Source organism: Myotis nattereri (assembly GCF_964212035.1).
Source record: "Myotis nattereri genome assembly, chromosome: X".
Lineage (NCBI taxonomy): Eukaryota > Metazoa > Chordata > Mammalia > Chiroptera > Vespertilionidae > Myotis > Myotis nattereri.
In genome coordinates, this window is record NC_138078.1 from 145538357 (window position 1) to 145552022 (window position 13666).

General features: G+C 47.6%; 1 protein-coding gene across 6 annotated transcripts in view; it reads left to right on the forward strand.

Annotated features, from left to right (window-relative positions):
- Positions 1-13666, forward strand: part of KDM5C (lysine demethylase 5C) — a 32223-nt gene that overhangs the window by 2822 nt on the left and 15735 nt on the right. For 2 of the 6 annotated variants that reach the window (XM_081115056.1, XM_081115058.1), the window contains exons 2-12: positions 1716-1793; positions 4545-4667; positions 4982-5152; positions 5674-5808; positions 6598-6721; positions 6825-7006; positions 8320-8478; positions 10433-10552; positions 10685-10843; positions 11338-11519; positions 11611-11773. In XM_081115056.1, coding sequence (XP_080971182.1) covers positions 1716-1793; positions 4545-4667; positions 4982-5152; positions 5674-5808; positions 6598-6721; positions 6825-7006; positions 8320-8478; positions 10433-10552; positions 10685-10843; positions 11338-11519; positions 11611-11773 — 1596 coding nt within the window. Of the gene's footprint in view, positions 1-1715; positions 1794-4544; positions 4668-4981; positions 5153-5673; positions 5809-6597; positions 6722-6803; positions 7007-8319; positions 8479-10432; positions 10553-10684; positions 10844-11337; positions 11520-11610; positions 11774-13666 lie in introns of all 6 variants that reach the window. The other 4 variants (XM_081115054.1, XM_081115055.1, XM_081115057.1 and 1 more) reach the window with 2 other exon arrangements.

The window sequence follows — 13666 nt, forward strand, 5'->3', positions numbered from 1 at the left end:
TGTGGGACTGAAGGCAGAGTGAGGGAGCTCATAGGTCCCAGGAAGAGCCAGTCAGAGAGGTTTGCTGGACCTCCCCCCGCTATCTGTTGCACCCACAGCTCCTGCTCTAGAATTTCGGTTCTGCCATTTCCTGTCAGTTTGCTTGATGGTGCTTTTTCTTATCTAGAACTCAATTCAGCAGGAAAGAAGGGTGCCTGGAGTGTGGGGTTTGAGCCTGGGTTACCTACGTGGAGGAGAATGCCCTGCTAATGGGAGGCAAGAGGGCATGCGAGTTTATCTGGGCTTGAGCCGTAACATTTTAGCCTCTTTTTAAATTTTTTTTTTTTTTTTTTGCCCCTGCTTTACTGAGCCCCAGGTGTTTGCTACCTGCTTGGAGTTGGGGGCGGGGGGGGGGGGGTGGTGGAATATGCGTGGATGCAAGTATGAGGCCCCTGGCCCCTTTTCTAAAAGTATGTGTGCAAAAGAGGCCAACAGTCTTTTCTTTTACTGTCCCTCTCCCCACTTCCATATGTAGGCATGTGTATACGGACAGTGGTAGTCTGGTGGAGTGCAGAGGTCCTTGGACTGGCAGTCAGAAGACGTGGATTCTAGTCTTGCGTCTACCACTAACCCAGCACGTGATTTTGGAGAAATCACAGTTCTTTGCCATTCCTAAAATGAGGGCATTGGTCTAGGCTCCTCTGGGTTCTTTTTACCACCCCAGCAGGAGCCAGGGCTTCGGGGAGGAGAGGACTGTATGGGAGGGCATTGGGGAGAGGGTTCTCCACAGCCACTTTTTGGGCAGGACACAACAAGCTCCAACTTGGCAGGACAGAGCCTTCCCTACTTTTATTATCTTTCTCTGGCTTCCCTTCTCCTCCCTAACACCTCCCACACTCAGCCACCATAGTTGGGTATCCCTGCACTTACACCCTCTCTCACCCCCGGGCTTCCTCCCCTGCCTCTTCCTGCACCAGGCAGGTGTTTGATAGAGGACCCAAGGAACCTTCTAGGTGAGTGATGCACATTCTTGCTCCCTGTTCCTTGCAGTGCCTGTCTTGGGCCCTTTAAACTGAGAAAACAGACATTAAGGCCCAGACCTTTAAATCCTGCCCGAATCAGAGCCGATCTACCCTGCATGTATACTGGGTGGCGACGTCAGCCTTAGATGTCAGATCTTCATGATGGCATCTTTGAAGAACATTTTCATTTGAAAACCACTTTAATTTGCCATTTTGGTCTTGTGAGGAAGCTAGGGCAAGAGTTCATATTCCTGCCTTACAGATGGGAAAACATGTACAGACAAGTAAAATCCTATAGCTGGTAAGTAGTGGAGCTAGAACGTGAACCTAGGTCTTCTGACTCCAAATCCTGTGTGCTTTCCAGTACTTTTGGACTGAGTGGCCTACAACACATGCCTAGGGGGTGAAGGGTTAATGTGGGTATAGGGACAGTTTGGGGTCAACTGGGGCTCCATCTCTCACTTTCTTGAAATCCTAGCACACTATACTGTTGGGAGGGATTGGGAGAAGTTTCCCAGGGCCTGTGCATGGGGCACTGGGTGTGAACTTTAGGGGCTGCTAAGGCCCTGCTGTGAGTTCTGTGTGTGGTGTAGTGGGTTGGGTGTTTGCAGGTTAAAAGGTCTGGGAAGGTACAAATGGGGTGTTGAGCTGCTTTCGGTGCCCTCTGGTCTTGCTGGAATAACCCAACTCCCTTTCCCCTCTGTGCCCGCTCAGGACTGGCAGCCACCCTTTGCTGTAGAAGTGGACAACTTCAGATTTACTCCCCGAATCCAGAGGCTGAATGAACTAGAGGTAAGAAGACTAACAGCCGGTGGGGTGGTGGGGTTGGCAGAAGGGCTACCTGAGCTCTGCCCCACTTCCCTCATACCTTCTCTGGCTAAGATACATTACTGACTAGGTCTTTATTTTCTCTCCTGGGAAGTTGCATGGAGGAAGCTTCAGGGCTTGGAATATAATCAAGAACATGGGCACTGAGCACTTCTGATCTGGTGGCCCAAAGGCTGGGGATACCCCTTTCTCATAACGGTTTGCTACTTCTGAAGTTCCCCTGCCAATCCCCGACCCTACCTGGCTCAACAAAAGGGAAGTGTGGGGGCTGACTGAGACCCTTTCTTGCTTGGCCAATTCATTCACAGCCCTGTGCTTCCTGCTTTCCTTCCATGGTGCTTGATGAGGCGATGGGTGGGAACAACACAAAAACCTGTCTGTGTGGAGGCTAGAATGGTTACAGATTGGGGCAGTGGGTCAGACAGGTAGTCTTTTCCCTCTGCCTTTTGCTCTGGACAGGAAGTCCAGGCCCTTTGCATGGTAGGTGAGGTTTCCCCTAAGGGCTTGAGACTGTCCAAGGATAAATGAGAATAGTTGTCCTGAAGCCAGTTCCAGGTAAGATCCTGGAGTTTCCCAGGGAGGATGGAGGTGAGAAATATGCTACCGCCCCTCCAAAAATAACAGTTGTATATCCACAGGCCTTACTAATGTCCTGGGGGATATTAGACCCAACTGAATACCCATGACCTAGACCATTGTTTTCTAGACCATGGTTCCTCAACCTTGGCTCTATTGACATTTTGGCCCAGATAACATTTTTTTAAAAATATATTTTTATTGATTTGAGAGAGAGCAATAGATAGAAGTATCGATGAGAGAGACACATCGATCGGCTGCCTCCTGAACGCCTCCCTCTGGGGACTGAGCCCGCAATTCGGGCATGTGCCCTGACCAGGAGTCAAACTGTGACCTCCTGGTTCATAGGTTGATGCTCAACCACTGAGCCATGCTGGCCGGGCATCTCTCAGTTCTTTAGGCCATTCTGTCTCTGGCGTGCACTCTCACCCTTAAGCTACCATGGGACAAGTTTCATGGTGCATACGAAAATGTGAGTTGCTCTTTTGGAACCTTCATTCTCTGAACATGCCTGGAGCTTAGATGAAATTCTGGAGTTTCCAGAAGGCCTCATTGTTCCTCTCGTAAGTCCATCCTTCTGGGGTGAGTGGACTGGGCACTTATTCCCCTTTTGTAATTAGAAAATGGGGATCCAGAGAGTAAAATTGATTTGCTCAAGGCTGTTCAGCAAATCAGTAGCAGGGGAAAAGCTGAAACTTGTTATTTAACATTTAGATCTCTTTTAGTAAATTTGACATTGTAGCATTGTGTAAGTTTAAAGTAACATACAGTGTATTGCTTTGATACATTTATATATTGCAATATGATTGCTGATGTAGCAGGGTTTATCACATTACATATTAGAGCAGTGGTTCCCAACCTCTTTTTTGGCCATGCCCCACCTAAGAATCTCTAAAATCCTGATGCCCCCTTCCCCCATGACATATAATTCTTATTATTCAAAAAGTGAACCCCTGCCGTAACCGGTTTGGCTCAGTGGATAGAGCGTCAGCCTGCGGACTGAAGGGTTTGATTCAGGTCAAGGGCATGTACCTTGGTTGCGGGCACATCCCCAGTAGGGGGTGTGCAGGAGGCAGCTGAATCAATGTTTCTCTCTCATCAATGTTTCTAACTCTCTATCCCTCTCCCTTCCTCTCTGTAAAAAATCAATAAAATATATATTTTTTTTAAAAAGTGAACTCCTGCCCTGGCCAGTTTGGCTCAATGAATAGAGCGTTGGCCTGCAGACCAAAGGGTCCTGGGTTTGATTCCGGTCAAGGGCACATAACTTGCTTGCACGACCCTTCCTGGCCCAAGTCCTTGTTGGGGTGCGTGCAGGAAGCAACCAATTGATGTGTTTCTCTCACATCGATGTTTCTCTCTGTCTTTCCCTCTCTCTTCCACTCTCCCTAAAAATCAATGGAAAAATATCCTCAAGTGAGGATTAACAACAACAAAAAAAAACTCCTATTCATGTGGAGGAAGCCTAAAAGGCCATTAACTTGGTCTAAACAAGCTTCCAAAGAACATGGCATCCATGAAAGAGAAAAATCAAAGAACAAAAGCGTAGTTGAAGTACTGAGGAAGAAATCACTAAGAAATTGTTAATAATATGAAATGATATGAAAAAATAGCAAAGTTTCGGAACATAATAGAGAACTGAAATGCATAAATATGTCATAATATACATTTATATACTGTATATGAGGCCCCTAGAACCATAAGAAATGCAAAAAAAAAAATCACCATTAACTCTTTCTCAAATTGCCCCCCTTAAAAATCAAATTGCCCCCCTCTGGGGCGTGTGCTTTATCATCATACTGACATTTCGATCTCTTGGTACCTGCTGTGTGACTTGAGGACACGGGTTCTCTGTAGAAGAGATGATGCTACTCATCCAGCCCGGTCAAGGACACTGAGAAAGAGAGTATGTAAAGCTTTGGCTGTTGTGACCCGACCCTCTCCGTTTTGAGACCTGGGGCTTATCCTACTGACTAGAAGGTGGCAGAGATGAGCGAGTGGTGGGCTCACCACTGCTTAGAGTTTGAGATCCACTGGGCCCTAGGTAGTGGGCTGCTCTGTACCCTCCCTCCCCTAAGATTAGATCAGAAGACAGGAGTCAAGTGAAGGGTCAGCCTCTTTGAGCCATTTCTTTTCCAGGCCCAGACGAGAGTGAAACTGAACTACTTGGACCAGATTGCCAAATTCTGGGAAATCCAGGGCTCCTCCTTGAAGATTCCCAATGTGGAACGGCGGATCTTGGACCTCTACAGCCTCAGCAAAGTAAGAGCAGGTTTTTCTCAGACCCCCTCCTCACCCCATACCTTAATATCCTTGGTATTCTGGGGGCTCCTTTCGTTTGGATATTGGATCTCTAGGCTGCAATGGAAGGGGCACAGCCTGGTAACACATAACGCTATCAGCAGAACTTCTGGGCACCTCTTGCTGCAATTTGAGTCTTCGTGGTGGCGGTAGGAGGAGGGGTAGCCCCCAACGCAGTGAGGGGCTGGAGTTGTCCTCCTCGCCCTTCCTGCAGGCCTGCTCCCTCATGTACATACACACAGCACCTCCACGTCCCTTCCTGCTTGTCCCTGCAGATCGTGGTGGAGGAAGGTGGCTATGAAGCCATCTGCAAGGACCGTCGGTGGGCCCGGGTGGCCCAGCGCCTCAACTACCCACCAGGCAAAAACATTGGCTCCCTGCTACGCTCCCACTATGAACGCATCGTTTACCCCTATGAGATGTACCAGTCTGGAGCCAACCTGGTGGTAAGGATGCCAGGCCGGGGTGGAAGGAGGCTTCCCCCTCAGACACAGATTTTCACACTTGCTCTTAATGAAACTGGTTCAGTGGACTAGAGACCTGGAAGCTAAACTCCACTCTTTTCCAGTGGTGCCGTTTTCCCCACACTGCCCAGGGTCAAGGTCCTGGAGTTATCCGCATGGCCAGCCTGCTCTCTGTTATGTGACAAGGTTTTAACAGATAAAAGAATTCAGAGGAGGGAGAGATCTTTTGGGCTGGAGAGGTCTGGGAAAAGATGGAATCTGATTTCATTGGGGAGATGGTTGCGGGGAGGTGGCTAGAAGGAAGAATAGCATAAGCAAAGAATGAGAAGAATTCCCAGAGGGTATGCCGGCGCCAGTGGTAAACACCAGTGGAGCAGGACCTAACATGCGGGTTAGGGAGGTGCAACCACAGCTTCGGTTGCCACTGGGTAAGGGTAGAGGAAGTCCTTGCTGTTGGGGGCTGGGACCCCATGCCCTGACCTCTACTCCTTACTTCTCACCAGCAGTGCAACACACGTCCATTTGATAATGAGGAGAAGGACAAGGAATACAAACCCCACAGCATTCCCCTGCGACAGTCTGTGCAGCCTTCCAAGTTCAACAGCTATGGCCGACGGGCCAAGAGACTGCAGCCTGATGTGAGTACTTCCCTTCTGGTTATGGCTTTGGAGCGGAGAGAGTCCTCTCCTTCCCTCTGGCCACGCCTCTGTCCCACTGTCCCTTTTCTCAGTTCTCCAGTTCTGAGCAGTAGTGTGTCTCTCTTTGAATTCACTCTTGCTCTTCCTCCCCTCTCCGCTGAGCTTCTGAGTTGGGTCTTGATCTATTCATACAGTATCTTTTCTATTTCTGCCCTTCTTCGTCCTTTTCCTGAGTCACTCCACTCATAGGGGCAGAGCTTCTTTCTCCTTATATCTGTATCCCAGCTTCAGGCTGAAGCTTATATGCCAGGTGTTCTTCTAGGCACTGGAAATACAACAAAGAACAAGAGAGTCACTGTCCCTGGACTCACCAAGGCACATACGTTAGAATCATATTAGTCACTGCCATTTATTGGTAGTGGCAGACACTTTTAGATTTCTTTATTTATGTAATCTCCAAACCTTGTAACTTTAAGGTAGGAGTTAACATTCTCAATTTTAGAGGTGGAAAAATTGGAATCCTGTGTTAATTCATTTCCAAGAGAGGGCTGAAGAGAGAGCTCACTTAATCCCTTTCTCCGAAAAGCAGCTCTGAGTTCTTGCCCCAGCCCACCCATGCTTCAGCCCCTGGCATAAGCTCAGATGATGTATCCTCTAAGCCAGCGGTTGCCAACTTTTCGGACTTCGTGGACCACCAGTGGTCCGCAGACCACTGGTTGGCGACCACTGCTCTAAGCTATTGTTCTGTTAGGATGGGGCAGTCTTGATTCATTTCCTTCCTTCTTCCAGCCGGAACCCACAGAAGAAGACATTGAAAAGAACCCGGAGCTGAAGAAGCTGCAGATCTATGGGGCAGGCCCCAAGATGATGGGCCTAGGCCTCATGGCCAAGGACAAGACTCTGCGGAAGAAAGGTGAGGCCTGAAAGGGGCAGTGTGAAGGATGGCCTCCCCTGGGAGAGAAGGCAGGGCCTGATTGCTCACACCTGTTCTTTAGAGCTGCTCTGCTCTCTCCCAGATAAGGAAGGGCCTGAGTGTCCTCCGACTGTAGTGATAAAGGAGGAGTCAGGCGGGGATATGAAGGTGGAGCCGGCCTCACCCAAGACCTACCTGGAGAGCAAGGAGGAGCTGAGTCACAGCCCAGAGCCCTGCACCAAAATGACTATGAGGCTGCGGAGGAACCACAGCAATGCCCAGTTTGTAAGGACCCAGCCCTGACTTCCTAATGCTTTGCTTCTTGTCCCTTCAACAAGCATTTCCCCAACATGGCACTGGACCGGGTTGCACTGAGCAGAAAAGTAGGTATGGTGGGCCCTGCCTTCAGGTTGCTCACTTAATTGGGGAAACAAGGCCAACTCACATGAAACAAAGAACCAGAAAAGGTGATCAAATACTGTCAACATGAAGTGCAGGAAGGGTCCAGAGAAGGCTGCCCCCTCTCCATTATTCCAAGATAAAGGCTAAGCTCATTACCATGCGTGATCCAGTCCCTGCTGACGTCTAGCCTTGTTCCCCAACACTGCTCCCTCACTCTGTTATAGCCACACCAAACTACTTGTAGGCATGTTCGGTTTTTTCCCCTGACACACCATGCTCTCTCCTTTCCCATCCATTGCACATGCCAGTTCTTCCGCCTGGAAAAGTTTCCCCTTGCACTCTGCCCGTTGCAGTTGGCTTTCAGGTTTCAGTTTCAGCTGTTACCTCTGCGGCGGAGTGCCTCCTTATCTCTAGCTGATTTGAGTACTTCCTTCTCTAGGCTCCCACAGTACCCTCTATGGGCCACTCTTGGCAGTTTCTGCACTGCCCTTGAATTTTTTATTTTTTTATTTTTGTTGGGTTTTTGTATTTTTTTGCCCTTAAGTTTTTATGAACCTGTATCTCTGGGTTACTGTATGCCTCTAGAGGGCAGATGCCATGTCATATTCATCACTGACCTGCAGAATCTGTCTTAACTGGAGAACACACAAGTGTTGATTGAATGAAAAAAGGGGGGGAGGGTTAGGATTGAATGAGAAAGACTCTGCTTTCACTACTCGACCAGTATATTTGGGGAGGTGGTGCATGCATACAGTTAAACTCCAGACTGCGTATGACTAGCCTGTATAGGGCCATGAATGATCCAGCTAGCGAGCACTGCAGCTTGCTTTTTTGTTGTTGTTGTTAATCCTCACCTGAGGATATTTTTCTATTGATTTTTAGCAAGAGTGGATGGGGAGAGGGGGGAAGAAACATCGATGTGAGAGAGGCACATCAATTGGTTGCCTTCTGCACGTGCACCCTCCCACCCCCCACCCCCAATCCCCATTGAGCCTGCAGCTGATTCCCCTTGACCAGAATCAAGCCTAGGACCCTTCAGTCCACGGGCCAATGTTCTATCCATTGAGCCAAACCAACTAGGGTGCAGTGCAGCTTTCTGATGGAGACTGCTAGACCTGGGTCCCTCTGGAGGAGTCTGCTGTGTAAAGGCTGGACAGGGCTTAGGTGGATGAACTACTGCCTCCCTCCCCTGGCAGATTGAGTCGTATGTATGTCGGATGTGTTCCCGAGGGGATGAGGACGACAAACTCCTGCTATGTGACGGCTGTGATGACAACTACCACATCTTTTGCCTGCTGCCTCCTCTGCCTGAGATTCCCAAGGGTGTCTGGCGGTGCCCAAAGTGTGTCATGGCGGTAAGGCCTTCCCAGCCACAGTCCATGTCTGCCTCATAGGCTATCTTTGCCTTCCTTCGTCTGGCTTTATTGTGAGCAGCATCCTAGCTCAGCCACAGGCTTCTGATTTGGGTTCCTGGAGTGGGGGCTAGGCTGGGCAGAGCTTTGGAAAAAAGAGGAGGTGGAGACAGCCTTCGTCTGTGTCTTCTGGGAGCTCCCAGACCTCGTGGGGAGAGTCCTGATTAGACAGATTGTATGTAATGGCGTGTAATCAAATGCTAAATTGTGTGTTAGAAACTCGGAGGTGTAGAAATTCTAAAGAGAGGAAAATGACTAAGGGTAGATGTCAGGATTGACATTTGGAAGACAGGAATATGAAGCAAAAATTGTTCTTTTGATTTCCAAGTATTTTATTCTTTGTTTTTTTTTAGAAAGCTTAGAATATAGACAAATTACCTCTCATTTCATCACCTAGACACAACCATTGTTAATAGGCTGGTCTATTCTTGTCTTTTTGTTGTTGCATTAGGGAATCTTACTGTATATTTTCATTTGTTACTTTTAATAATTTTTCTGTATTATTAAATTTATTCATGGGTATGATTTGTTTTTCTTATAGGGGGTCCATCATATGGGTATAATACTTGTTTTCCTTCTGTTGTGATAATAAAATCAGTTTGCAGTGATGTAGACTTTCAATAGAAAAGGTGGGCAGGAGTTATAGACTGGGGAGCGGAGGAAATGCCAAAGCAACGGTGTATGGGGAGAATTTACCTAGTGCAAGAGGGGCAGTAAGGAGAGCGGCTGAAGCAGCTGTGAGGGCTCAGCAGCCTAAAAAGTCCGCCAGGTCTGTTCCACGAGCTTCCTACCTTCATCCAAATTCTCTGCTCATCTCCATTTCTCTCTGGATTTCTGGAGAGCAGATACTGATAGTCTCTCTAGCCTTATCGCAGGGACTCAGCTGAGGTCGCAGAGACCAGGTGTGCAAGTGCACACACACGCACACACCCAGATGATGGAGGAGACCCTGGCAGTGCAAAATGAATGGGCCTTGGTAGTGGTGGAGATCCCTTTGGGGAGGAGTTTGGATACCAACAGTATCCCAGACGGCCAAGATTCTCAGCTCTGCTTGGCTCTGTCAGTGGTTGTGGACCAGATTGACATTTACTTCTCAGACGCGAGACGAGTGTGTGTCTGATTCTGGGATACACACAACCTCTCATCTAAAATCAGGACTGTAGGTACAAAGTGAGGTCGACCGGCATCCAATCTTTGAGAAAATCTAAAGAACAGGAACAGTGTAGGTTTTGGCACTGTGAAAGCTAGTGCCTTTGTCTCCCATCCTCCAAGCTACTAGAATATTCACTGCTCATTTCCCAGGCCTTTAGTTCCAATCTGGGCATAAAAAAAAGCTTTCCTAAACATGCTGTATAAACCCGTATTTTATTTATTTTAAAAATATTTGTATTGATTTCAGAGAGGAAGAGACAAACACCAATGATGAGAGAGAACCATTTATCGGCTGCCTCCCACATGCCCCCCACTGGGGATCGAGCCTGCAACCCTGGCATGTGCCCTGACTGGGAATCGAACCATGACCTCCTGGTTCTTAGGTCAATGCTCAACCACTGAGCCACGCGGGCCAGGCTACATCCATATTTTAGCTCAAGAGAAAAAAATGGTGGCAGAAGAGCATCGGATAGCATATTGAAGTCAGAGCCCATGGTTTAGATAGTAAAGTCCTCAAACAAGAGAGGAGCAAAAGCATGGCAGTGAGCAGGTGAGGAATGAAAAGACTCGTTCAGCTGAGGTGCTAGGAGGAAAGGCGGAGCTATTAAATGAAGCTGCCTCGGTGCCCAAAGTGCAGATCTAGGCCTATTTTCCCTCCCTGCCTGTACCCATATTCCAACTCGGATTTGGAGACTTCTCCACCACTTTGCCCCTCCCTTGTGACATGTTCTCCTTTGGGTTTCAGGAGTGTAAGCGTCCCCCCGAAGCCTTTGGCTTTGAGCAGGCTACCCGGGAATACACTCTGCAGAGCTTTGGAGAGATGGCTGACTCCTTTAAAGCCGATTACTTCAACATGCCCGTGCACGTAGGTGATGGAGGACTGGGGTAGTGTCAGGGCTAGGGTCATGGGTTGCTGGTGTGTGACGGTCTTAACTCTCCCGGGTCAGTGGGGCTAGGATATGACGGGCCCCAGTCATTCGCTACCCCTGTCCCCCAGATGGTACCCACAGAACTTGTGGAGAAGGAGTTCTGGCGGCTGGTGAACAGCATTGAGGAAGATGTGACGGTTGAGTATGGGGCTGACATCCATTCCAAAGAATTTGGCAGCGGTTTCCCTGTCAGCGACAATAAGCGTCACCTAACCCCTGAGGAGGAGGTGAGTGGATGACTCATGGTTATATGTTAGCTCTGTGAGCTTAGGCAAGACTTCTAGTGTCTGAAAGATTCAGTGGCTCTGTGGGATTTACTTGAGATGAGATGTGTGGAAAGATCATAGCCTGGTAACTGGCATGGCATCTCCAGTCATGAGATTGACTAATTCCTTGTCTGTGGAATGGGAATAGTATCTACATTACAAATTGGTTATAAGAATTAAATGAGAAGATGTATGACATGGGTGCCTGACTTGTTCATAAAAAGCTTAGGGAGTAAGATTGTACATGCAGAAAAAAATGAGGGCCCAGACCCTGCATCAAGGGAAGGGTGCGTTTTGGTACAGAGCAGGAGCTTCTAACTTGCAGGAGAATACCTATACTATTTCTTAGATGTTTCAAAAAGGTCTATGACCTCAAAATTAACATTCCCTGGGCTAAAGATCTCAGTTCCTTATCATAACCCTCATCCCCTTCCCACAAATACTTGACCTGACAGGAGTATGCTACCAGTGGCTGGAACCTGAATGTGATGCCAGTGTTGGAGCAGTCCGTACTGTGCCACATCAATGCAGACATCTCCGGCATGAAGGTGCCCTGGCTCTATGTAGGCATGGTCTTCTCAGCCTTTTGCTGGCACATTGAGGATCACTGGAGTTACTCCATTAACTACCTCCACTGGTGAGTGGGGACCCAGGGACCTGGGAAAGCAGGCTGGACGCCCTCAGGACCATGGATGTGACCACTCTATATCCCCTTTCCAATTGGACAGGGGTGAACCGAAGACTTGGTATGGGGTACCCTCGCTCGCAGCAGAACATTTAGAGGAGGTGATGAAGAAGCTGACACCTGAGCTCTTTGATAGCCAGCCTGACCTCCTCCACCAACTTGTCACCCTCATGAATCCCAATACCCTCATGTCCCATGGCGTGCCGGTGAGTGTCCAGGAAACAGGGACAAGGAGTAGGAATGATTTAGCAATGTCCTTTGTAATGGTGGTGGTCATTGTCTGGAATCTACCCCTCCCCATTTCTCATTCCTGTTGTATCTTCATTGGGCTATCGGTTTGACGGCTCTAATAGAGACCCAAAATAACGGTTAGATATACAATGTGATGGTGAGCCTTCTGGGCCACGTGTTTGAGGGCAACACCTTAGGGGTGGCTTCTTATCACATCTGCATTCCAGCCAGTACAAGAGGGAAATGGGAGAAGGACAGGGCAAGATGGTTCTCTTTACTTTTAAGGGCAGACATCATTTCTATTCATTTCCTGTTAGTCACAACTTAGTCACATGGCCACATTGAGCTGCAGGGAAAACTGGGAAATGTGATTTTTGTTCTGGATGGTTACGTACCAGCTACAAATTGGAGGTCATGTTACTATGAAAGAAGGTGAGAGATTATCAGGGGACAACTAGCAGTTCTCTGCCATACTTTCCATACTATAACCCTTGGAGCAGTGTTAGGTCTTTTTACTTAATTAACAGGTGTGAGGTTCAGTGGTGGCAATTATTTTGCGATATATAAGTCTATCAAATCAATATGTTGTACACCTTAAACTTACACAATGTTTTATATATCTCAATAAAGCTGGGGTGTAAGGTAACCTTTTAAAAAAAGTGCTAATATCTTTCAACATTTTTTAAAAAAGTTGAACCCAGAGTCCTGGCTTATCCTATCCTCCTGTGGGCCTCTATCAAACGCTTTGCTAGTTATAAGCCTGGCTTACCTATAAGAGACTTTATATTCCTGGGAATTTCCAGCATTAATTAGCATCAGTTAGTTTCCTGGTGTGGATCTTAAAATAGCCTGATGAATAGTCCTGTAGGGACAGGGATTAGTGCATTCACCACCTTTGCTTTGAGTTTTATTCTATACTCCTCCCTTCTCCCTTCTATTCCCCACCCTAACCTGCCTTGCCACTTAGTCTAACGCATGGGGTATGGTAGGCAGGCAGTACGTATTGAATCAATGTCTCCTTGAGATCCCTGGACATTAGTACAGTAGGGCTTTGGACTGGGTCAGTGGTTTTCACCCAAATTTCTTCTTGCCTTCACCTTGTTTTGATATACTGCATAACCCCTTTGAGTAATATTTTTTATTTTACGTTGTAGTGATCTTTAACCAAGGATTGAGATATCTAGGGATTAGAGGAAGCATCTACAATAGTTCAGGCAACCTTCTTCTACTTAGAGGTGTAGTATCCTTTTCTGTCTCCACCTCACCCCATTTAAGAATTACTGGAGTTGAGATGTCCAGTTGATCAAAGGCCCTTCCAGTTCTCTTCACAACTAGACATTGGGTCTGACCTTTCCTCAAACCTTGCCTACAGTGTCAAGGAAAATTATAAAAGTAGAGGTGGATTCTCTTAAGGATTCAGACAGCTAAGATACATATATAGCCCTGGCCGGTGTTGGTCAGTGGATTGTGCATCGTCCCTTGCTGGTTTGATTCCTGGTCAGAGCACATGCCCGCGTGTGGACTCAGTCCTGATAGGGTGCACGAGGTAGCCATTTGACGTTGTGTTCTCGTACCGATGTTTCTCTCTTTCCCCTCTCTAAAAAAAAAACTCAATTAAAAAAAAAGATGCATATATATATGTAGCTGCTTAGTTCTTTCCTCTTTTTAAAAAAACTTTATCACAGACTTTTAAATATACGCTCTTTGCGGCCACAGCATTTCTCTTGCTCATGGCAGTATCCCTCAATCCAAGGCATCTGTGATTTTCAGATTCTCGTGTTGGCAGGCTGCAGTTTATCCATTTGGAGCTCCCCCAGAGCTATCTTTAGCCTGCCCCCTCCTTCCTCTTTGGTGAGAAAAGGCCATTT